Genomic DNA, 26,655 nt, shown 5'->3' with positions numbered 1-26,655 from the left:
TTTCCAAGGCACAGCAACTTCTGTTACCGGAGAAAATACATAATTTGCAGACGGAACTATATTGTGTCCATAGTTGCAAGTATCCGACCGTAGTTATTAAACGATTAGAAGAACAAGGTCGGGAAAAGAAAAAAATCAATGGGGTATTTTTACTTCCGTGAGGCAGCAGTTAGATGGCTTTGCCAAAGACAAACTTCAATCTAGTCTTCAGAAGAATCCAGACATTGAGGAATTCGCTACATAGGCTATGTAGGGTTGCCATTCCGAGTGAATACAAGGTTTGCCCCACTGGTTTCTGTGGATGTCGAAAGAAGCTCTAGCATCTAAAAAGACATTATATCTACGATTAAAAACAGATGATTAATGTCTTGAAGTAGAACAGCTTCATGTTTTTTCCTCCTTTTGATGAGTGATAATTTGACGTACTTTTCTGTAATTCAATAAATTAGAATAAAGGAAAGAGAAATCGTTGAATTAGTTTAATAAACCAGCACCTTTTTTTTCTTTCCTTTTTTAACTTATTGTCCATATTTGAGCACCTTTTCCCTTCCTGTTTTCATCTAGAATTTGCACGTAAAACTCCTAACCCTGATGATAACGTTTTGGAAGAAATACTAAATACACACGCCATCAAGAGCTAGAATTGTTCGAAATTGTTCGCACAGTACTGAGCCTTAGATAACAGAACCTTACCGGCCAAAGTTATAAGTTGAAATATTTCACATTGTAGTCTTGGCAGGCGCGACGACGATATATTAATAAATAACACCTCGAAATGTACCAGTTGAGACTTTTATGATACAATATAAACATTAGTAATAGTTTAACATCTCGCAAATCACGAAGAAACGATGCCAGCACTCTTGTTGAAACTTGTCTGCCAGATGTGTAGGAAAGCAGGGTCTCTTCACTGTGTGGGTGGCAACGCGGAGTGTAAACCAACTGTTCGAAAATAACTGTAAATGACTAGCTTCCAGTGGCGGCTCATGGGTTCATGTGATGGAGAGGCCAGTGATAATAAAATTAAATGCTCATACGTATTAGTGTACCAACTAGCAAGTTATTATAAAGCCACTGTTTTTACTGCACAAACTTCCGCACTTACGCTTTGAAAGAGCCATATAAGCAGCTCTCGGTACACATGCATCACGTGGCCTATGAGGCCAGAATGAGAGTAGCCTCTGTTAAATTTTCTGTTAGCATAGGAGGTTTACTGGTTACCATGGCAACGAGGACGCACACGTATGGCATCAAGCGGCCCGGCCATGCCTGGCTGCCCAGTCAATGTGGTCTCACGTTCAATAATAATAATAATAATAATAATAATAATAATAATAATAATAATATTGGTTTACGTCCCACTAACGACTCTTTTTACAGTTTCTGGAGACGCCGAGGTGCCGGAATTTAGTATCGCAGGAGTTCATTCACGTGGCAGTAAATCTACCGACACGTGGCTGACGTATTTTAGCACCTTCAAATACCACCGGACTGAGACAGGATCGAACCTGCCAAGTTGAGGTTAGAGGGCCAGCGCCTCAACTGTCTGAGCCACTCAGCCCCGCTTGGTCTCACTTGTAAGGTGCGCCCACACTGGCATCAGATCAACGTATCTGTATCAAGAAATGATACGCGATCATTATACAGCCATCTTTTGATAAGGCTGCCCGATCAGTACCACGTATCTGTATCATCTTTGCGTATCTGTTAGTTTTCCGCACATCGTTCTTGTATCATCTCTTGGGTGTTGGGTGCTGCCAGCTCTTCTAAGATCCGCGATCAGAAACACCGGTTTTTTTTTTTCACAGTTCGATAGGGCTCCCAATGTCTTTTCGCGATTTCCTCCCATGCGTCATCCTTTTCCAACCGATTACAATGGTGCAGATCATTTGCGACCCAAAAAACGGTCTTTTGTTGATAATGACTTATCAACCGTTGAACTTTTTCCATGGACCACTCCGAATCCATTTTTCTTCATATCGGAAGATCTCCAAACAAAGGCTCATGCAAAACTGAACGAAGTCGGAACACGGTGAACGGGTACGAAGCGATGATACGGAGTACTATAGGGGAAACGCTCCGTCCACACTCACACTGTTCGTATACGTATCATGTATCTTCCCTTTGATTCGACGGCAAAAGACCGACTGTCGGTGGGAACAGGCCCGATCCGATCATTGTATCATATTTGATACACGATCTTCATACAGAACTCTCTTTTCACAAGGCCGCTCGTGATACAGATACGGTGACCTGATATAAGTGTGGACGCACCTTAAGAGGCTTTACACCGTCAACCAGCGTACATCAAATTACATCAAATAATCATTCCCATACAAATCATTGCCGTACATCTCGTATTGTACATATGAAAATATTATTTTACTATTAGCTACATGGGAGGAATCAAAACAAAAGGGTATGAAATTTGGCGGTGAACTTCTGATAGGAAACAAATTAGGTCCTCATTTGTTTCACAGGAAAATCTGATTGCTTCTGAAACACGCAAAGGGGGCTCCGCCCAAAAACCGCCCCTGCAAGTTTCAGTATTAATGGGGAAGAAGTGGTAAGGTTTCTACCTTAGAGACTGACTTTAGGTGACCCCAACTATATACGCAGATTAAATTTCTATTTGGCATGAATATCTTCTGTCACTGATCTTCATCAGCTGTAGTACAAAATGCTTCTTTTTTCTAATTGCTTTACGTCGCACCGACTCATGTCTATGGCGACGATGGGCTAGGAGTGGGAAGGAAGCGATCGAAGCCTTAGGCCTAATAAAGGTACAGCTCCGTCATCTGCCTAGTGTGAAAACGGGAAACCACGGAAAACCGTCTTCAGGGCTGCCTACGGTGGGGTTTTTACCCATTATCTCCCGAATTTAATCTTACAACTACGTGACTCAAACCCCGCAGCCACTTGCTCAGTCGTAGAATGTGTAACCAACGCACGATTCTTTAATGAAAATTATTATTATCATTATTATTATTATTATTATTATTATTATTATTATTATTATTATTATTATTATTTCCACCTCCGTACTGTGACAGTGCTATTAGCTGCCGTCCTCGGGGACTCGGTTTAAATGCCAGATATTTAAGATTTGTAAGAGTTTTGGTATATGGTTAAATAGGTATATGACCGGGCGAGTTGGCCGTGCGCGTAGAGGCGCGCAGCTGTGAGCTTGCACCCGGGAGATCGTGGGTTCGAGCCCCACTGTCGGCAGCCCTGAAGATGGTTTTCCGTGGTTTCCCATTTTTACACCAGGAAAATGCTGGGGCTGTACCTTAACTAAGGCCACGGCCGCTTCCTTCCAACTCCTAGACCTTTCCCATCCCATCGTCGCCATAAGACCTATCTGTGTCGGTGCGACGTAAAGCAACTAGCAAGAAAAAAATAGGTATATGCAGTTCACCTGAGGGCTCAGTTTCGTCCGGCTCCGTGGCAAAGGGTTAGCTTGTTGGCTTTTGGTCCAAGGGACACCGGGTTCGATTCCCGGCCGTATCAGAAATTTTAACTTAAATTGGTTAATTCTTCTAGTTCGGGGCTGAGTTTTTGAGCCATTTTTAACATTACAATTCAAATTAAGTAGTGTCCAATCCTGCATCAGGCATCTCTGGAGGCCGCATGCCATTATTATTATTATTATTATTATTATTGACTGGCTCAGATGGTACTTCCTTAAATCAAGGTTGTTGAATCACATCTGGTTGCAGTCGATTGATATTTATAAGTGTATTGAACCCGGAGGCTAGTGTCAGTAAATTTATGAGCAGGCTGAAGAATCCCTTTGTTGGAGAAACATTCCGAGACGCTTGAGTGTCTTGAGATCGAGAGTAGCTGAAGAGACGTTAAACATACAACAATGTTATTAATGGCATATTGACATACCATCCTCAGTGGCTTTCGTGCATCAGGAGTTAGAATCTGACACGAAACGTTAGCTGAAAGATGGGAAGGAGTCAACTGTCAGCAGACGTTAACTTTGTGTCCTGGATACTGAAAATGATAAATAAGCTACTCTACCGTTGACGAGAACTGAGTTATGCAAGTAGTAGGACACTTGTTGATTATTCCTGAACACGATCGTTAATGTACATGTATGGCAAGGGGCTAAACAGTTATTATTTATTGACAGATTTGTAATATCACCCCATTTGCCAGCGACTTACTCATCATAATATTAGCGAGGATAGAATGTGTCAACATGACTGTAAGAGTTCATTAAGAGATTTATTTTTCACGCTGAGTGCCATGTGATATACTTCTGGCAAAGATATAGTTTACAACTGTACTGTCACCACGGTTATAAGAAAAGAACATGGCGGAGACTAGGCCTCAAAGAACTGTCATGGTATGGCCTCAGACTATCAAATACTGATGAAATGACAGGTTTATTCACGTCAGCCAACGATACTTACCAAGGTCCACTAACAACAGCACCTACAATACCTCTTACAGGCGAGATACATTTTTATTGGTTATTCTTGGATTCAGAAGGTATTTGGAGCGGAGTAAACAATGAAAAATCACACAAGAGACACATCATTAACTGTTCCATTAGTAGCCTGCCTATGAATTCTCAGGTTTTTTCTTTAGTGATATTAGACCATTTCTATACATTAAAAGTGATAAATAATAAAAACTTTTACGACCCACCAACTACTTTCTGCGGATTTCGAAGACGCCGGGGTACCGTAATTTTGTCCCTCGGGAGTTGTTGCGTATGCAATAAATCGACCGACAGAAGGCAGGCGTACTTGAGCACCTTCTATTACCATCGGACAGAGCCGGGATCGAACCCTGCAACTTGAACTCAGAAGGCCAGTGCTCTATTGTCTCCATCGGATATCCTTTTACCGTTTAATTCTGACTGACTATCGAATTAATCTTTGTATCAATTGAAAACTTCTGATTGAAATCTGTCAACTTTATTGACTTGTGTTCTCGATTTTATCTGAGACATATTAGTTTTTAATTACTATCGTACGAGACCTTCACATAAATTCTGAAGTTGAATAAATTCGCAGGTTACAGGGATAATTAGCAAATTTATATTATGTAAATTCAACAAATGAGAACATAATATAACCTACGTATATTGTGATAATGAAGTAAATAATTAGGAAATAAAATGTTACGTGGGCCGGGCCAGTTGGCCGTGCACTTAGGGGCGCGCGGCTGTGAGCTTGCACCCGGGAGATAGTGGGTTCGAATCCCACTGTCGGCAGCCCTGAAGATGGTTTTCCGTCGTTTCCCATTTTCACACCAGGCAAACGATGGGGCTGAACCTTAATTAAGGCAACGGCCGATTCCTTCCCATTCCTTGACCTTTCCTGTCCCATCGTCGCCGTAAGACCTATCTGTGTCGGTGCGAAGAAAAGCAAATAGCAAATAGCAAAAAAAAAAAAAAAAAAAAGTTACGTGCTGGGCTGAGCGGTTCAGGTGGCAGAGCGTTGATTATCTGAGTAGGTTCCATCCCGGCTCAGTTCGATGGTATTTGAAGGTGCTTAAATACGCCAGCCTCGTATCGGTCGATTTACCGACACATAAAGGTACTCTAGTGAGACAAAATGTTAGCACTTCAGCGTCTCTGAAAAGCGTAAAAGAAGTTAGTGGGCAGTAAATCCAATAACATTGTTTTAAAGGTGTTATGTGGGTTTATAAAATGTTGAGCACTGCTACAAGGGGAATACAATAAATATCAAATCCATTTGTTTTGTTTTGTATATAATGCTGGATTTTGAATGTCAAACTAGCAGTATTTTTTTGTAATATTTTCTTTCCGCGGAATTGTTTGCTGTACTCTTGTTGTTGTTGTTGTTGTTGGGTAATTATGTTAACTTTATTATTACACTACTGTATGCGACCATTGCCACCGGGATATTTCCTATTTGCGATGTGTTTTTTTCAATAATAATAATAATAATAATAATAATAATAATAATAATAATAATAATAATAAATTGTATATTTGCACACGCCTTTAGGTTTCTTTCTTTCTTTCTTTCTTTCTTTATGCTCCTCTCTCTTTTCTATCCTTCCTTCTTTGTATTTCCTAGTCCGACTCCATGGCTAAATGGTTAGCATGCTTGATTTTGGTCCAGAGGGTCCCGGGCGGGTCGGGGATTTTAATTTTCATTGGTAAATTCCGATGGCTCGGGGCTGGGTGTTTGTGCCGTCTTCATCATTAAATTTCATCATATCTAGGGCCCCATTCTCACAGGCATGCAGGTCTCCTATACAGCGTCAACTCGAAAGACCTGCACCAGACTTGCTCTTCGGAGACCACATGCCATATAAATATACTAGCAAGATGCCCGTTCTTCGCTACGGTATTATACTGAAATTTAGAATCGAATGCTTATTGTTTTATATATAATCCGCCGAAATTCGCGATCTGACTCGTTTTCTGAGAGAATCGGCCAAAATTCGGGATCTGACTCGTTTTCTAATAGATTATGGCAAGTTTCCTCCCATTTTTCAATCTTTCTTTCCAGCAATCGATTTCGTACTTCCTGAGCTAAGTCCAGGTATTCGACCCGGTCAGTTGGGTCCCTAAATGTTTGCCATCTTTTCCTATAAGCATTTTTAATATGGATCATATCCTTCACAAGATCCAGCGGGGTGTCATCTTGGGTGCTTTGGCGATACTAAACCCGCGGCCGGTGCAATCGTAGTCATTACCCGTCCAGGACCCATTTTCAGCGCGGTCCGCACATTTGACGACGGTCCAGAACATTATTATTATTATTATTATTATTATTATTATTATTATTATTATTATTATTATTATTATTATTATTATTATTATTATTATTATTATTATTATTATTATAGGTGTTCTGGACCCCATTGCAAGATGCAAGACCGCTACTTGCCGGTAAATTTTATCTGTTGCCATTGTCATTCTTGAGAATGTGACCAGCACCATTCTCGCGCGTAGGCAAGTGTGCGGGATTTCTGGCCATACGAATGACATACTTCCGTGCATTATTGACCTTATTATGGAGGAGAAAAATTGGACGGTCAATCTCATTCCTATCGTTTATTTCAAATGTGTTTAAATTTTTATTTATATGCCAGGAGAATCTACTGTAATCTAAGAACGTTCCCCGAAGGAAAAGATAGCTGTTGAAAACGAACCCAGGAAAGATTAAAAATGATCGGTTTATGATCAGAATAAGTACATCGAAAATCTACAGCCTGTTTCCAGTCATTCGACAGGATCAGGAATAGAATGAATAAAGCCCCCATCTAGCGGCGACAATAGGAATTGTGCCGGCAGCCGAAACCTGTCGCACTCCTCTGCGGCAATGATTAGTGGATGACAAATGAAATGAAATGATATTGGACAGTGTTGCTGGAATGAATGATGACAGGGAAAACCGGAGTATCGGGAGAGAAACCTGTCCCGCCTCCGGTTTGTCCAGCACGAATGTCACATGGAGAGACCGGGAACTGAACCACGGAACCCAGCTGTGAGAGGCTGGCGCTTTGCCGCCTGAGCAACGAAGGCTCCTTATAAATACATTATGAACAGTAAAATCAATTGGTCTCACTTCCTTTTACACCCCACCGCCGGAAAGTTTATTTAACTCCCCCCCCCCAAAAAAAACTAAAAGAAGGCGTCATTCTTTATGTTTAAAGGAGATTCCGAACACCATTGTTTACGTTTATTACCTTCAGTATTGAGATTAAAATAATTCACATTTTTTTTCACTTTCACACTCCTCCCCCCCCCCCTCACAAAGTGATATTAAGGCAAAAAATACTTGTTCCTTTAATAGTAAAGGATCTTCTAAATACCAATCATCACGATTGTAACTCTGTAACTTCTTCAGTTTTTGATTTATGTGTCCTCATGAAAGGAATTCAACTCCTTTTCACTCCCGCCCCCCAAGATGATTTGCCCCCCAAAACACGTTCTTCTTTGTTTTTAAAGGGGATCCAAATACCAATTTTCACGTCTGTACGCCCTAACAACTTTAATTTTTAATAGATGTAAGTATTCTCATACAATTAAGTCAATTAATTTCTCAATTCTTTCACATCCTCCCCGGCACTCCTTCATTGGATTTTCCGAGAATACGTGTTTCTTTACTTTTAAAGCAGATTCCAAATATCAAATTTCACGTCTGTAACATCTCCATTTTTGAGATAACTGTAGTCTAATTAAAAGAATTCAATACCATTTTCAGTCACTTCCCCCCCCCCTCCACCCAAGTGGTATTTCCGAAAACTAAAAATACAGGTTTCTTTATTTCTAATAGAGATAAAAATACCATTGTTCACTTCTGTAACATGTTCAGGTTTTTGAGATATACTGTATAAATTCTCATTTTAAAATTTCACCCACTTTTTAGTTCCCTTAAGAGGAGTTCCCAAAAACAAATCACCTATGTTTCTTTACATTTACAGGAGATTCCAAATACCACTTTTTACGTCTGTAACATTCTACCTTTCTCAGATATTCTGTAGATATAGTCTTTCAAAAATTCACCCCAATATGTCACTCCTGTTTAACCGCCATTAATTGGAATTTCCAAAAACAAACAAAAAAATACGCGTTTCTTTATTTTAAAGGAGATCCCATATACAAATTTTCAGTTCTGTAATCTCTTCAGTTTCTGAGATATATGTATCATCATTAAAGGCATTCAACCCATTTTTCACTCCTTTACACCCCTCCTATTCGGATTTACAGAAAACAAAAAAATACGTGTTCCTTTATTTTTAAAGGAGATTCTAAATATCAATTTTTACATGTGCAAACTTTTAAAGTTTTGGGATATGGATATACTCATTTTAAAAATTCACCCCCCTTTTCCGCCTATCATTAATTGGATTTTCCAAAAACCAAAAAATACGTGTTTCTTTATTTTTAAAAGAGATCAAAAGTACCAATTTTCAGGTCTGTAATTCCTACAGTTTCTGTGTATAAGTACCGGTATCCTGACTGAAGGCATTCAACCCATTTTTCACCCTTTTTCACCCGTCCTGTTGGGTTTTTCTGAAAACAAAAAAATACGCGTTTCTTTATTTTTAATGATGATTCTAAATACCAAATTTTACATCTGTAAACTTTCAAAGTTTGGAGATATAGATACACTCATTTTAAAAATTCACCCCCTTTTCACCCCCCGATTAATTGGATTTTCCAAAAACAAAAAATACGTGTTTCTTTATTTTAAAAGGAGATCCAAAACACCAATTTTCAGGTCTGTAATATTTTCAGTTTCTGAGATATAAGTATCCTCATTAAATGCGTTCAACCATTTTTCACCCCTTTCCACCCCTCCTATTGGCATTTTCCGAAAACAAAAAATACGTGTTTCTTTATTTTTAATGAAGATTCTAAATACCAATTTTTACATCTGTAAACTTTCAACGTTTGGAGATATAGATATACTCATTTTAAAAATTCACCCCCTTTTCGCACCCCCCCCCCCCCCCGATTAACTGGATTTTCCAAAAAAATACCTGTTTCTTTATTTTCAAAGGAGATCCAAAACACCAATGTTCAGGTCTGTAATATTTTCAGTTTCTGAGATATAAGTATCCTCATTAAATGCGTTCAACCATTTTTCACCCCTTTCCACCCCTCCTATTGGGATTTTCCGAAAACAAAAAAATACGTGTTTCTTTATTTTCAAAGAAGATTCTAAATACCAATTTTTACATCTGTAAACTTTCAAATTTTTTAGATATAGGTACACTCATTTTAAAAATTCACCCCCTTTTCCCACTCCCGTTAATTGGATTTTCCAAAAACAAAAAAATACGTGTGTCTTTATTTTTAAAAGAGATCAAAAGTACCAATGTTCAGGTCTGTAATATCTTCAGTTTCTGAGATATAAGTACAGGTATCCTGATTAAAGGCATTCAACCCATTTTTCACCCTTTTCACCCGTCCTATTGGGATTTTCTGAAAACAAAAAAATACGTGTTTTTTTATTTTCAAAGAAGATTACAAATACCAATTTTTACATTTGTAAACCTTTAAAGTTTTGAGATATAGGTGCACTCATTTTAAAATTTCACCCCCTCTTTTCACCCCCTTTGCAACGGAATATCCAAAAATCCTCTCTTAGCGAGCACCTACATCTTATTGTTTATTTCATATTTGAATGACATCTCTTCTAAGTTGAAAAACTGCAACTACCATCTCTATGCCGACGACCTTCAAATTTACTGTCACACAAAAGTGAATGACATAAATGCAGCTATTGAAAATATGAACCGAAACTTAGAACAGATCAGCTGTTATGCAGCTGAGAATTCTCTCTCCATCAACCCAACGAAAACACAAGCTATTATACTAGGCCAGAGAAAACTGCTTGCCCATCTACACAGTCTACAAATTTCAGTCATTCAACTAAATGGCGTTGCTATCCCATTCTGTAAATCAGTAAAAAGCCTTGGCGTCACTATAAATGAAACTTTAAACTTTGATGAGCATGTCACTAACGTATGCAGGAAAGTTCACTCATCACTTCATCCCCTTAAGATTCACCAGACCGTATTACCTCTCAACTTAAAAATAAAACTGGTTCAAACATTGATACTTCCAATTTTTAACTATTGTGATGTTGTGTTGCTGGATGCTACCAGTGAACAAAATAGGAAATTGCAGAGAGCTTTAAACTCCTGCATTAGATTTATTTTTTCATTGAATTTTGCCTCGCATGTATCCCCTTTTTATGCACAACTTTCTTGGTTAAAAGTAGAGCAGCAGAGGAATCACCATGTATCAACCCTTATCTATCGACTCTTGACCGAAAATATACCGGAATATCTCTCCAGTATTTTCCGTTTTCTATCCTCCTTTCATGACCGTGACACGCGATCTGGGTCAACAATTGCAATACCTCCACATCATACAACTGCCTTCAGTAATTCTTTCCTTGTGTCGGGCGCTAGAATATGGAATGCATTACCCCCTGAAATTAGAAATTGTTCCTCACTAATTACCTTCAAAAGACAGTCTAAAGATTTCCTCTTGAATACGTAGGCTATATCATGTAGTTATGTGTGAATGTGAGAGTGAATGTCTGGAGTAAATAGTTCCCAAAAGTTTACATAAATTACTGTTATATTTTATGATTTCCACCTACAATAGTTAATATTGAATTTATTTTTCTAAATTTAGACTTAGGATGTAATCTTTTAGTTTTAGAGTTTATTAAGTTATATTACTATTATATTATATACACTGTGTTAAGTTTGAATATTAAGTTTGGATTCAGTATTAAGCCGCATAATGTGGTTAAGTGTAAGAGAGGGCCAAGAGCCCTAACTTCGCCACAAATAAAGACATCAATAAATAAATAAATAAATAAATAAATAAAATTTCATTTCATTATGTCCAGTAGGTTTGGCTCGGCGATGATGAATCAGTCAGTCAGTCAGTCAGTCAGTCAGTCAGTCAGTCAGTCAGTCAGTCAGTCAGTCAGGACAAGCTATTTTATATATATAGATTTTTTTTCACTCAAAGAGACCTCCATTAATGCCGTACCTCCTACAAACCCCACATCATGATTCTAGGTCATGGCACCAGCTTTTCAGCTCGGATAACACATAGCCTATTATTGTCGAGCTCCGAGCCTCGAAGCGCAGAGTGAGCACCTGCTCCCTTCCAGGGAGGCATTAAGGCAAGAGCTCCAGGCTCTGCACAACTGTGCTGTCTACCGATCCCAAGATGTCTTAATCTCCGGGATACAATATCGGTAATCGAATGCAAATGAATTTGCAAAAGGTTTCAAACGGATCATAAACGAACCCTTGTGGTCAATGAATAACAATACGAACCATACAAACTGGTCCACACGATACAATTATGTATTATTTCTTTATTTAAGAAATTGTAAACTAAATTAATCAGAACCGAGTGGTTTTCTTTCTTCTTGCCGGCAATTTTACGTCGCACTAACATATACAAGATTTTAGCCACGAAGTGATAGGAAAGGACTAAAGACTAGGCAAGAATCAGCCGTGGCCATAATTCAGGTGCAGTCCCAAAATATATTCCTGGTGAGAAAATGGAAAATCAGAGAAGACCATTTTCAACGCTGCCGGTGGTGGGGCCCGAACACGCGCTACGTAGCCAATTAGCCCATTAGAAGAAGGTGATTAGTCATGTCGAGTTTAAACACCCTCGTTTGAGATAACGAAGTATCAACGGCCGAAACAGTTTCTATTACAAGAACAGAAACAGTCAACAGTCCCAAGAACTTGGAGAGCATGAAGTCTGTATGATAACGAGAGTGTATTTCTGTTGGATAAGGCCAAGGATGGAAAGAAACCGGCCATGGCCAATATAGTAAGTATGAACTCGATATTTACCACGTGTTTAAGTGGAAAACCAAGGAAGACCAAGATGGCGAAAAGTGGAATTCTTATTTCCCTTCTTTTTTCAGTCGTCTTCGCGAGGTTAACTGCACACTGTTCCTACATTTATAATCAAATCCTTCACAGTAAAGCTGGAAACCAACAACAGGCTGCTGAGTAGGAAGTTTTAGGTGCCCTAGAAGTTAATCGGAATAGAACACCAATTAAGTCTTGCGAAAGTGTTGTCCTTTAGTTGCATTTTTGTCATAATTATTAATACCTTACTTCTAGGTTGAAGGATGATACTGTAGTGGTGTGAGGTAACTCCGGAAAAAAACTTGGGAAATGTCTTCTTAAGTATTAATTTAATTATTTCCCAGGGTATTGATTGCCATGACGATAAAACATACCATACAAAAAATGTTGCCGGGATGAGTGACTCAGACGGTTGAAGTACTGGCTTTCTGACCCCAACTTGGGAGGTTCGATCCAGGCTCAGTCCGGTGGTATTTGAAGGAGCTCAAATACGTCAGCGTCGTGTCGGTAGATTTACTGGCACGTAAAAGAACTTCTGCGGGACTAAATTCCGGCACCTCGGCGTCTCCGGAAACCGTAAAAGTAGTTAGTGGGACGTAAAGCAAATGACACTATTATTATTATTATTATTATTATTATTAGTATTATTATTATTATTATTATTATTATTATTATTATTATTATTATTATTATTATTATTATTATTATTATTATTATTACAAAAAGTTTGATTTAAACAACGTCCTTAAGGTTATAGATGAAATATTTACAAAGTAATCCACATTGTCTGCAATAATGTAATTGGTTTTTACGTCTCACTAACTACATTTTGACGGTTTTCGGAGACGCTGGGTTGCCGGAATTTTGTTCCACAGGAGTTCTTTTACTTGGCAGTGAATCTACTGACACGAGGCTGACGTATTTGAGCACCTTCAAATACCACCGGACTGAGCGAGGATGGAACCTGTGAAGTTGGGGTCAGAAGAGCAGCGTCTCAACCGTCTGAGCCACTCACCCTGACTCCACATAGTCTACCAAGGCGGAGAGTACAAATGCTAGGGGCTTTACGTCGCACCGACACAGATAGGTCTTATGGCGACGATGGGATGGGAAAGGCCTAGGAGTTGGAAGGAAGCGGCCGTGGCCTTAATTAAGGCACAGCCCCAACATTTGCCTGGTGTGAAAATGGGAAACCACGGAAAACCATTTTCAGGGCTGTCGATAGTGGGATTCGAACCTACTATCTCCCGGATGCAAGCTCACAGCCGCGCGCCTCTACGCACACGGCCAAATCGCCCGGTGAGTACAAGTGATTTCTCAGAATATGAAAGGAATCCTTCAGTGCCAATCACTTCCTTACTTATACCGAAGCAGTCTCAAAAGTCACAGAAAAATCTAGGAATTGTTCCCTTGCATCCCACCAGAAGTTATATAACGGTAACGTCTTTGAGGCTGTACATGTCGACAAATTCACTCCACAAATGATTCAGATATCACCTATTTAGTATTGTTTTCATTTCTAATGTTGAATATCCCGATTTCCATAATTCTTATTATAACTCTCTATTTTTACCAATTAGGCCTAATACATATCTTTCCTTTCTTCTTCCTTTTTAATTTGTTTACCGTCCAGGGTTGGTTTTTCCATCGGACTCAGCGAGGGATCCCACCCCCACGGCTTCAAGGGCTGTGTCCTGAAGCGTGAGACATTGGGTCGGTGAATAAAACTGGCGAGAAGGACCAGTACCTGGCCCAGGCGGCCTGACCTGCTATGTTGAATAGAGGCCTTGTGTGGGTATGGGAAGATGGAAGGAAGCCGCCGTGGCCTTATGTTAGGTACCATCCCGGCATTTGCCTGGAGGAGAAGTGGGTAACTACGGAAAACCACTTCTAGGATGGCTGAGGAGGGTATCGAAACCCCCTCTGCTCAGTTGACCTACCGTGGCTGAGTGGACCCCGTTCCAGCCCGTACCACTTTTCAAATTTCATTGTAGAGCTGGGAACTGAACCCGGGCGTCCGGGGGTGGCAGTTAATCACACTAACCTCTACGCCAGCGCCACAGAGGCGGACTGTTATATGTTATGAATGTGATGTTAAAACATGCCTTCCTCTATACTGCGTCAATGGAGACGTTTGCAACGGAACAGTAAAACATAAAACTGAAGATTTGTCTACTGCATTATGAAGAGTGCAAGAACTGAACTTATCAACTGTGAATAATTATCTTTGATTAATATCTCTTTTTTCATTTTGTTTATGTTCTTGTTTTTTTTTTTTTTTTGCTAGGGGCTTTACGTCGCACCGACACAGATAGGTCTTATGGCGACGATGGGATAGGAAGGGCCTAGGAGTTGGAAGGAAGCGGCCGTGGCCTTAATTAAGGTACAGCCCCAGCATTTGCCTGGTGTGAAAATGGGAAACCACGGAAAACCATCTTCAGGGCGTTCTTGGTATTTGTTGTACGTCGCACCGACTCAGAGAAATATTATGGCGACTATGGGACCAGCAGGGCTAGAACTGGGAAGGAAATTTCCGTTATCTTAAGTAAGATACAGACTCAGAATTTGCTTGCTGTGAAAAATTGGAGAATCACTTCATATGGTTAATTCCTCTGGCTTTGGGTCAGGGTAATTTTGTTCGTCTTAACACACTCCTCTTCATCTACATATATCACACTACTCTATCAAGCAACACAGAAATAAGCATGAGCGAATTCATCCCTCCACATAGGGCTGGTGTCTGGAAGGGCATCCGTCCGCAAAACTGGGCCAAATCCACACTAACTGCCGCCCTCACCAAAACACTGGGGAAGAGGCAAGGAAGAATATCAGCCATGCAGAATTAAGGAGTTCTTACTTACAAGAGGCCAGGAGGAAATCAGCCACACAGAACTAAAGAGTTCTTACTAACAAGAAGCCAGGAAGAAGATCAGCAACACAAAACTAAGGAGTTCTTACTAAAAAAATACCCGTGTCTAATTCTCAATTCTCCCTGACAGCAATATCATCGTTCCGTTAGTGATTAATATTTTCATTTGAAATTGTGGGAGATGTATCGATATGATTTCTTATGATTATAGGTGTTAATGTCATAGTTGCCGGGAAGTACAGTACGGCATGGGTATTAAAATGAAATTCGTGCACAGCGGAATAACACGGGATCTTAGTTTATTTCCGTTCATCGCAGAATTCCGCTCAACACAGATTCACAGTACAGTATTATGTCCTTCGGTATCCCTCCCTCTTACGGACGGTCGACGAATTTCAAAAGGCAAGAAAGAATAGAGGAAATTGCTGTACACCTCTCCTCAAAACTGCAGACGAAAGGAGCAGCAAAATAGACGACAATAGTAAGTTTTCTCACGAGGAACCTACACTACCTCGAGGTCAGGAAAGCAGATTGTTGTAAATGCCACACAGTGGTTAGTCAAAATGTGCAATGTTAACTGCTAACCAGTACCATTATCCATAACGTTATGCTTTCCGAACCTAAGGTTCCTCGCTAGACTGAACTTCGCCCAGTTTTTGCCCGAATCCTACACTGGAATGTACTGCAGTAACAATCACAAAAGAATTGTCTACACTGAGAATAATTACAGCAAAAACGGAGCAGAATATAATTATCCGTTTCTGCGGTATTTTTAACACATTATAGGGAAGTTTCATGGCAATGACGTAGTGATCATTGTAATATCTTACCTAACCGGTCCGGTTTGATTCTAGGCTCCAACACGAAATTAACGTTATTCTTGCAATCTTAAATGTGGTGTACTCATTCTTTGCCACCCTAGAAAAGAATTTCCGTGATTTTCCCCATCAGCCCAAAGTAAATAGTTCAGGGATGGTACCTAACACGTAGTCCCCCGATCCCGAGAGCTGCCTTCCCAATCCTAACCGGATTTGAACTTATAGCCGCTACAGGCATCATTACAGAGACCAGACCCACAAAGGTTTTCGGGCATCACCCACTGAGAAGACGGAGCTGTAGAACTACGATGTTCCAAGCACTTATCATGAGCTACAACAGTATCACCACTCAGAGGACGCATGACACCATTCTCCATCAACTTCATCATCATCATCTTCATAGTCATTATTATTATTATTATTATTATTATTATTATTATTATTATTATTATTATTATTATTATTATTATTATTATTATTATTATTATTATTTCGGGCTGTGTGATCAGATGGACGATTGCAGTTATTCTGAGCCAAAATTCACGGGTTGGATCTTAGGTCAGGGACTCAAATACGACGACTTCCTATCTGTTAACTTAGCGGCACATACAGTATAATAACTCCTGCGGGGAAACAATCTGGCACATCATTGTCTCCGAAAACCGTAAAGGTAGTCAGTGGGTCGATAAACATTAGCCGTGCGGTTAGGGGCGCGCAGATGTGGGCTTGCGTCCGGGAGGAAGTGGGTTCGAACCCCACTGTCGGCAGCTCTGAATATGGCTTTCCGTGGTTTCCCATTTTCACACCAGGTAAATGCTGGGCCTGTACTTTAACTAAGTCCATGGTCACTTCCTTCCCACTCCTGACCCTTTCCTATCACATCGTCGTCATAAGACCTATCTGTGTCGGTGCGACGTAAAGCAACTAGCAAAGAAAGGGAAACATTTTTATTGTTATTATTATTATTAATAATAATAATAATAATAATAATAATAATAATAATAATAATAATATTAACCGTTGCCTTTTCCCAGTTAAGGGGTCGGTAATACTTGTGGATCAAGCTTAATTTTACGGCCAGGTTCCTTCGCAGGAGACAACTTTATGTAGGGAGTTAAACTCACACTTCCAAACACAACAGAAACACAGTGTTACGTGTTGTATGTGCATGTGTATTAGGACGAACAAAACCACCCAGCCCATGAGTTAAAAGAATTAACAAGACGTGGTTAAAATCCCCAACCCGGCCAGGAATCTAGCCCAGGGCCTTCTGAACCGGAAACCACTACACTGACCACTCATCTAAGGAGTGGGACTAATTATTAATAAGGCTACGGCCACTTCCTTCTCACTCCTATGCCTATCCCATCGCCGCCATAAGACCTACCTGCCTCCTTAACATGCTCTCCTACCAATCATAAATATCGAGAATCGAACCCGAGCATCTGAGGACGACAGCGAGGGGAGATCGTTTCACTACGGAAAACGGAACAGAACACTGAAATTTTGTGTACTTACCATGGTGGGAACTGTGATGTTAATCGAGATTAAGAAGCTGCACAACCACCTCCAACTTCTGCACTGAAAGTCTCAGGCTCTGCGTCTCCATTATATACTACTCATAGTGTTGAACCATTTTAGGGTAGGAAAAACAATTTCTTTGTGAGAAGCACTTTCCTCCGAGGAGCTATGATACTGTGGGTTTCGAGAGCGCTAAGTTCCCCTCCTCCCCCCCTCCACAACACGCCCATCTCGCAGCCTACTGGAGAATGTCACGATGTAGTGTTTATTTATCCATGCTCATGCCTTCTTTACATGAAGAGCGCTTATTATAGCAGCGATATATTGATGGGCTTGTCTAACCTCTATTCTTACATCAGACATATATGTTCCACGGTTACAACTTGAAAAACTGGTCTTCCATTTAACTTCTAACGTAAGGCAGCAGTATATGTGAAAAGGTTTTATGGTGTTTTTATGACAGATGTCCCTACCCCTCACAATCACTTGCAAATACGCTTTATTTAAGTAAATGAGTAAACAAGTCCGCCTCTGTGGTTTAGGGGTTAGTGTGATTAGCTGCCATCCCCGGAGGCCCGGGTTCGATTCCCGGCTTTGCCACGAAATTTGAAAAAGTGGTACGAGGGCTGGAACGGGGTCCACTCAGCCTCGGGAGGTCAAGTGAGTAGAGGTGAGTTCGATTACCACCTCAGCCATCTTGGAAGTGGTTTACCGTGGTTTTCAACTTCTCTTCCAGGCAATTGCCGGGATGGTACCTAATTTAAGGCCACGGCCGTTTCCTTCCCTCTTCCTTGCCTACCTCTTCCTTGCCTACCTCTTCCAATCTTCCCATACCCCCGCAAGGCCTATGTTCAGCATAGAAGATGAGACCACCTGGCCGAGGTACTGGCCATACTCCCCAGTTGTATCCCCTGACCCAGGGTCTCAAGCTCCAGGACACTGCCCTTGAGGTGATAGATGTGGGATCGCTCGCTGAGTCCGATGGAAAAACTGACCCTGGAGGGTAAACAGATAAAGAAGAAGATAAGAATAACCTACTTGGAGAGGTATTAGGAGGAATGTCAGCAAATGTAGTAAAACTGAAAAATATAGAAATTGTCTTTATGAGGGAGAAAAAATTGAAGATGCTGATGATGATTCTTGTTGTTTAGAGAGACCTAACGTCTAAGGTTATCGGCCCATGGAGAACAACTGAACAAACTTCAAGTCAGCATCACTTCCGCTTCTTAATCTGTCTCTCATAGTTCCTCAAAATAAACTTTCACTCTCATGTAGTAATGACGGTAAACGGTACATCACAAGTAACTAAATCCCTGTTTCGTTGTAAATAATGAGAAAGAAATACTTTTCGTATTTAAGAGAATTTGAATCACATTTATAAGTATCTATAAATTATTTAGGTAAATTCTAATGAAGGTATTGTGTGCAAAGTGTCCGTGACATTTGGTTGTTGTGATAACAATGTTATCATTTTTATATACTTCCTTTTAAAGATAAATAATCATCTACACATATGTTTTAAGATAAATACAAACGAGATGAACATTCAACTTCTGTTTCTCATGTACTCCCTTGTCATCATATTCCTGTTCATTCTTTCATACTAACTGATGAGAGTCTGAGGTATTAAATTTATCACATTATTCTTTTTACAATGAAGAAGAAACTGATGAAAATCAGGAAAAAGAGGAAAATTATCATTCCTTCTGCAAAATTATCTTAACCCACAGTTAAGGTGCAGATTTGATAGGTTATTTGGGATACGAATAGTTCGTGGAGAACACTATTTGGGGAGTAATAAAGTTGTGCTTAACGAAAAGAAACTCATAATTGGGAATTATAACTATCATTAGGTAGTCTTCTTGAATTAATATTCCTTATATGATTTATGATGAAGAATGACAAGTAACCTTAATACCCCATCCTACATGCATGTCGTCCATTTACTGATGCAAATTAACCTTCAGTAAAAGACGTGATTAGGTATTGCACAATACCACCGTCTACGTACAACCTTTTGGCCACTGGCTTCCTATCGCCCTTCGCGAAGCACCTGGCTCTCACGATCGCCGTCACCCCTCTCCCCCGCGTGGATTTCCTCCGCATCCCCTTAGATGCCTGCAAGTTATCCAATCGTCTTCTTGCTATTCTACTACTGTATCCCCCATTGCTTATAAATTAATAGATTAATTTTATAGATTAATGGTCACGTATAAATTCATGCTGGCTTGTTTTTTACAAAAACTTCTGACTGAATGGCTATTGTATCCTAGTCAGTCTTCTAGCCTGCAAGTTTTATCTCTTCTGTGACAAACCCAAGGATTCTCTCACCTTATTTTCTTTACCTTTATCTCCCAAATTCTTTGAATCCCCAAATTTCTAGGATTTCAGCATAAAATATCCCCCCTTTAGTGTTCCAGATTGAAATTTCGTGAGACTATTTTATTTATTACGTTTTCATATATTTCTGATTTCCTACAAATTAATGTCCCAATGTCAGTGATAATCAGGAATAAAGCATATTTGTTTTCACCTTCTCTCCGTGCATACGTGGATACATCGTTCATTTAATTCCAAGATTTCTCTTCTGGCCCTGTCATTTCAATTTCATTATGCCTTCTTCAAACATATCCAAAATGTATATTTCTTAAATTATTTTTTGCTTTCTCTGGGCTATAGTTATTTTATCCCCTTCATCTTTCTCGTACGTAGTTCCTGAGAGAGCATTTGTTCTTGACAAAGACCTGTTTCACCGTATATAGCCCATATACCTCATTTGCTGCCTTGTCCGGCTCCATAGCTAAATGGTTAGCGTGCTGGCCTTTGGTCACAGGGGTCCCGGGTTCGATTCCCGGCAGGGTCGGGAATTTTAACCATCATTGGTTAATTTCACTGGCACTGGGGTTGGGTGTATGTGTCGTCTTCATCATCATTTCATCCTCATCACGACGCGCAGGTCACCTACGGGTGTCAAATCGAAAGACCTGCACCTGGCGAGCCGAACATGTCCTCCGACACTCCCGGCACTAAAAGCCATACGCCATTTCATTTTTTCATTTTTTCATTTGCTGCCTTCAGAATTGATCTCACTTGGACCTCAGATTCATTCAAACTTATCCGATTTCTGTCAGCACTTAAAGGACAATGACTGGCTCAACGATCTCCATGAAGTACTTTTGGACCACAATTTTCCACACCATCCGTTCCTTCAGTCAATGCCCGTACGACGTTGCTGGATGTCAACTCCCTTACTATAAAGTGCCCAAACACTCCCCTTCTGTACAACCACCCCCTTTCGCTGATAATTCGTGAATGAATTCATAACACGTTTAGTGATTTTTGCATTGTACTTGCTTGCATTGCCGTGCGTACCATGTCAAATTTGAGTGGTGAGATCGTAGTATACAGTAATTTTTACAGCAGCATCCTGAGAATGTATACTTTTCTGAACCTCTTCTATCCTTAAGATCGAAGTTTAGTCGTATGTACGCCATACCTCCTACCTGCTTGCTCTCTTGTGACATTTGTCATGTGCAAGTAGTTGGCTTACAGCACCCTAGTCGAGCCGAGCTGGGACTGTCTCCTACCGTTGGTACGTAATGACCTGAGATTTATTCCCATTGGTTTAATGTCGCACTAACATATCATAGACGAGTTTTCAGTATGGCTAGGACGAGGAACGGCTAGGATTGGAAAGTTATTCACCATAGCCTTTATTAAGATACACCTCGGTGTGAAGATGGGAAAACACGGAAAATCATGTAGTGCTACAGATGATCGGATTCAAACCCACCAAACTTACACTACACAATAAATATTCATCTAACTTAAAGATATAAAAACGACACGAATATGCACAATATGAACTGTACAATAATATATTTTGCATACTTGCATTGACAACGACACAAACAAAGGAAAATTCACTCAAATAAGGAAAGAACCTGAAGGAAGAATGAAGTTATGTGAGAAATACCATGACAGGAGGAAGGATACGTTTAGAAGGTATCTAGGTTTATACTGATATTTAAGGTATTTTACATGGCTGGAATACGTTCAAAGATGGACCTTTGGATAAGAGAAAGGTGCGAATATGGAATATGGAAGAGGTTATTCATTCTAGTACTCAAGAAAGGGACGTGAATTTACCAGCTACTTTAAAATTGTTAGCACTGATTGTAAGAGTATTAGGGGGTTGATTAGAATAAGTATATTTTCTTTTTATTTATTTTTTGAAAGTAGATTGATTCCTACTTTGTTTTTAATTTTAGGAAAATGGAACTAATTCAAAGGAAAACAGAAACAAACCCCATGGCGCAACAGCCCTTAAGGTTTATGGCCTACCAAGGGACCACTGCTCAGCCCGCAGGTCTGGTGGCATAAATAAACCATTAGCTGCTTTGTATAGTAGCTTTAGTTCGACTACTATCATCTGAGCAGAAATTGTTTTGAGGTTCAGTTTCTCAAGCACTTGGTTTTGCTCAAAAGTAAGACTGTACACGGTCAAGGTGGCTGAGAGTTGATGAAGAACTGTTCCAGACCGGGGGGGGGGGGGGAGGGGCTATTCGACAATTGGTAGGATACAGGAATCGTAGAATGATCTGGGTGCCTTTATATATGTGACGTCAGGAAACCTGTAGAGTAAACCAAGGAGTAACTAACATAGCACGTGAGGTGACCCTGCTTATGTGTGAAACAAACAGCAACAAACAGCAATTTACTGTCAAAGTGCACAACCAAGTCTTTTTGGCTATCAACAATTGAAATCGGTTGGTTCAACATATATTCGCGAAATATGGGGTATGTACGAAGTGTGAAGGAAATGGTGGAACACTTGGAGGGATGAAGTTTAAGACGCAGAGTAGTACAAAATGAACTTGACAATGAATGAAGTTCATTTTGTAAGTAGATTGTCTCTGTAAGATAATCGATCTGCTTGAAGATTCTACAGTCATACACAAAGAGAATAATTTAACATGAATTGTGGGAAACGGTATCGATAAGATCATGAATAAACAGAGAAGAAAGAAGAAGATCTAAGATACCGCCCTGCGGGACACCAGAGAGGGTGGTGGCTGGAGAAGAAATGCATCCATCAAGGACCACGCGCTGTAATATTTCACTCAGGAAGTACTTAATGGGAGCTATGAGTCTCCCGTGCACGTTGGAACGTTCACAAAATTTGTGTGAAAACATCTCGTGATCCACGATATCGAAGGCTTTCGCGATATCGATAGAGTGTACATCAAATTGACAACCCGCGTGGGTGGCAGACGTAGCATGATGGAGGAGGATAGCCAAGTTTGTTAAGCGGGAGCTTCCAGGAAGAAAATCATGCTGCTGGGCAGTATTGAATGCTAAACGAAAGTAAACGCTGGTGTATGATCCTTTTACAAACAATTGATAAAGAAGGTATAATAAAAATCGGGCGATAATTAGTGATATCCGACATCTTTCCGCCTTTAAGTACTGGTGTGATAATTGCAAGTTTCCAAGAGCTCGGAAAGTAGACGACTGAGAAGCAATGATTGAATAGCCCACCAATAGGGTATGAAGGAGCTACTGATGTATTCTTAGGATTGAGACCACCCGGACCAGTGGGCTTATTTTCTGACAGAGACGAAAGTAGGGAGTACACTTCAAATTCAGTGGTAGATATATTACTGAGTGTATGGGAGGTAACAGTTCTGATTTTACGAAAATCAGCATACTGAACTGGTTTAAAATATAAGAGGTAAAATATTCATTGGAAAATATAGGTCTATCTGCTCCACTGGCTACAGAATGGTCCCAGGTTATTACTTCTGTATTCGTTTCTTGACTCTTCTGTTCTCTTACCGCTGTGTCTTACTTCAAGACAGCCTCCATTAACATATTCTGCGTAATCCCGCCTTATTAAGTACTTATGGTGTTGAATAATGTCGGAGAATTCTTTATAACTTCTCTCGGAGGGCCATTCTTCCATTGTCTCTAGGCCTCATATTTTTAAAGTTCAGCAAATCTAGTTTCACTCCTATTCCATGGGGGACATTTTCTGGACATCGAACGTATAAGATCAAAGCAAGGATCCAATCATAAAATAAGCCCACCGCATCTTGAACTTCACCACGTGCAGCAAATGCCCTGGTAAAACGGACAGGTTGTGATAAACAGTCTGCCCGTCAACAGTCAGAGACACAGGGCTCTTAAGGACAGGTCGATGGCAATTAGGGGCGGAGAGGGGTGGAAGTGAAAGTTACTTCATTGGACTTGTGGTTTGAAATTAAAATATCTCATCCCACAGAAACAGATGAGGGTTCGTTGTAAGACTATGGCCACACAGAAAACCGTGTTAAGCTTGGAGTAGTAACAAGCGAGATCAAGCAGGAAAGCAGCGTTGAGCTGCGCTCGTACGTTGGCCAGACAGAAAGCAGTATTACAGAAACATTTGTACAGACAGCATGCCGCCAGTGCTATCACGATTTGCGAGATTATTATAGCTAAGCGAGGTTTCTCCAGTGTTGATTGATCTGATTGTCCGCGGTTTCCCATTTTCACAAAAGGCAAATGCTGGGGCTGTACATTAATTAAGGCCACGGTCGCTTCCTTCCCACTCCTAGGCCTTTCCTGTCCCATCGTCGCCATAAGACCTATCTGTGTCGGTGCGTCGTAAAGCCAATAGCGTAGTAGTGGACAGTCGGAGACAGTGGACTCATGACATTAATTTACGACCTGAAGACCACGCGAGTTTAATAACTTGCGTAAAGAATTGCACAACTGCAATGAACGATTTTTTAAATACTTGCGAATGTCTGTAGAGACATTTGATATTTGGTAAATTATTACATAAACTGAAACCCAGGATGCAGAGAATGGAACTACATTACAGAAAAAAGCCACACGGTAGAAGAAAGGCGTATTATTCCCTTGAGGCAATAAAATACCAACACTAGTTCTATTGTATTGGAACTTCATATAAAGTAAGGAAATCAAACATTAAACCACCAATAGAGGAAACTAAGTCCACAACAAAATTACATTACGTCACTACAGAAATTATTGCATTTCTTGATTAACTGAAGGAAGCATAGTTTCATCTAAAGGTAGAAAACATTATTATTGTCCATTGTTCAGAATATCACTAACAAACTCAGTCAGGTAACGTTCCTGTCTTAAACACATTTGTGAGATACATCCCACAGTACCGGTTACCGGGCGAGTTGGCCGTGCGGTTAGAGGCGCGTGGCTGTGAGCTTGCATCAGGGAGATAGTAGGTTCGAATCCCACTATCGGCAGCCCTGAAGATGGTTTCCCGTGGTTTCCCATTTTCACACCAGGCAAATGCTGGGGCTGTACCTTAATTAAGGCCACGGCCGCTTCCTTCCAACTCCTAGGCCTTTCCCATCCCATCGTCGCCATAAGACCTATCTGTGTCGGTGCGACGTAAAGCCCCTAGCAAAGAAAAGGATACTATGTGCCAAGGTTATTAGACGGCTGACCTAATGAAGGGGAAAACAGACTGATTAAGATCTCCTATAACAGTCTGGCTATGTTATCTTTGGAATGGACGACTTTAAGCACTGAGGAAAGGCTCAGAATAATTGTGAAAAGAACGAGGTCGTCTACAGATATATGCAAATACTAGCCGTCTTACTAATAAAAAGTCCTTATACAGTTGTTTAACACTTGTATAATTATACAGTGAATAACCCCTATTAAGCGTTTTATATTTTTCTTACTAATAAACGTGGTATACACATTGTAGTACTATACAGCACGTATACACTCGTTCCAAGGCGTAGGAATCTCTTCCTGCAGATCACTGGCGTTTTTCGCACGTTCACTGACTTTATGTTCGCTTCTGCTGGTTATCTACGAGGAAAACTTTCCGGAAAGTCGCGCAGTAACACGGAATATCGAAAAGGCAGTGGCAACACAAAGTGAGACAGCTGGAAATTGGCTTATACTGATATCAACATTTCTTCAGCTTGCTTGTGTAATGAACGCCAAAAAATAAATAGCAATGCTTAAGAAAAGATCAATAGCTCCTAACTCGGATAGTACGGAAAACGTAAGCAATTGTAATTGAATCGGCGAGTTGAAAAGTGTACACATTCCAAAATCCTTACTTTTTAGGGGAAAGGATAACCTGTTTTGTAGCTAAAAGAAAGGTTTGATCAAAAAAGTTTATATTAGGCATTTATACATTATATTTCTTCGTATTCAAGTACAAAGTATGGAAATCATATTACGTACGGTTTTCAAGTTATACCATTTTATATATCGAGGAATATGGCCCTTTTTATACTCAAATTTGATAAAGATCTTTGTAGAGGCAGATAATGTATAATAAACTCGCAATTTCAAAAGTCTATTAAGCAGTAACATATTATTACACAAAAATACGCCCAACCATCATTTCTTTCATAGTCATTCATTGTCATTCCGTCTCTTTAAAGTGTTTTACTTTACGAAGAGGTAGACAATAAATACCATACGAAAATAAACTGCTCACTCGTTTCTTATTCCGCTACTCGCTGCTATACAGCGTTTATACAAGGGTCCTGGTCTGTATAAGCAATTCAATGAATAACTATCACAGATGTATACACAGGAGGCTTATACGCGGTTTATTAGCAACGAATTTCACATAAACGGTGTATAAACCTTGTATAAAAGTTATACACCGTTTATTAGTAAGACGGTAGATATTTTATGTTATGAAATTAAACTTCAACCCAATACAGCTTCACAGTCATTCATCAGGTTGGAGCGCAGGGTCACACGCCATTTAGATTTGACGGCGATTAAAACACCCCCGCTACGGGATCCCGTTCTATAATTGGCCATGAATAAAGTAAACTCCTATGAGCGTGGGGTTTTAGAGTCTTATACAAATCCGTCAACAAAGTTTCACCTGAGAAGATAAAGTCGAAATCGGCTAATTCTTGAAAACGAAGTTCAGTCGTCAATCTTATATTTTATGGATTTGATATTTTTATAGTACAGAGAGAACTGATCATACGTTGTGGGTCAAGGTAGGCCTACATCACCTGACAACAGTTTCTGGGTTAATAAGAAATTTAACGGGGAACGGCG

General features: G+C 40.1%; 2 protein-coding genes across 3 annotated transcripts in view; one reads left to right on the top strand and one right to left on the bottom strand.

Moving 5' to 3' along the window:
* LOC136863095 (troponin C) overlaps window positions 1–17,722 on the bottom strand; it is a 93,816-nt gene extending 76,094 nt beyond the window's left edge. The window contains exon 1 of the mRNA XM_067139431.2: window positions 17,575–17,722. Within this exon, the coding sequence (XP_066995532.1) occupies window positions 17,575–17,577 (3 nt within the window). The 5' untranslated portion in view covers window positions 17,578–17,722. The remainder of the gene's footprint in view (window positions 1–17,574) is intronic.
* Window positions 1–26,655, top strand: part of LOC136863097 (calmodulin) — a 674,807-nt gene that overhangs the window by 191,445 nt on the left and 456,707 nt on the right. The window lies entirely within an intron of this gene.

Source organism: Anabrus simplex, chromosome 2 (assembly GCF_040414725.1).
Source record: "Anabrus simplex isolate iqAnaSimp1 chromosome 2, ASM4041472v1, whole genome shotgun sequence".
Classification (NCBI taxonomy): domain Eukaryota; kingdom Metazoa; phylum Arthropoda; class Insecta; order Orthoptera; family Tettigoniidae; genus Anabrus; species Anabrus simplex.
The sequence above is the reverse complement of the archived record's forward strand: the minus strand, read 5'-3'. Positions and strand labels throughout refer to the sequence as shown.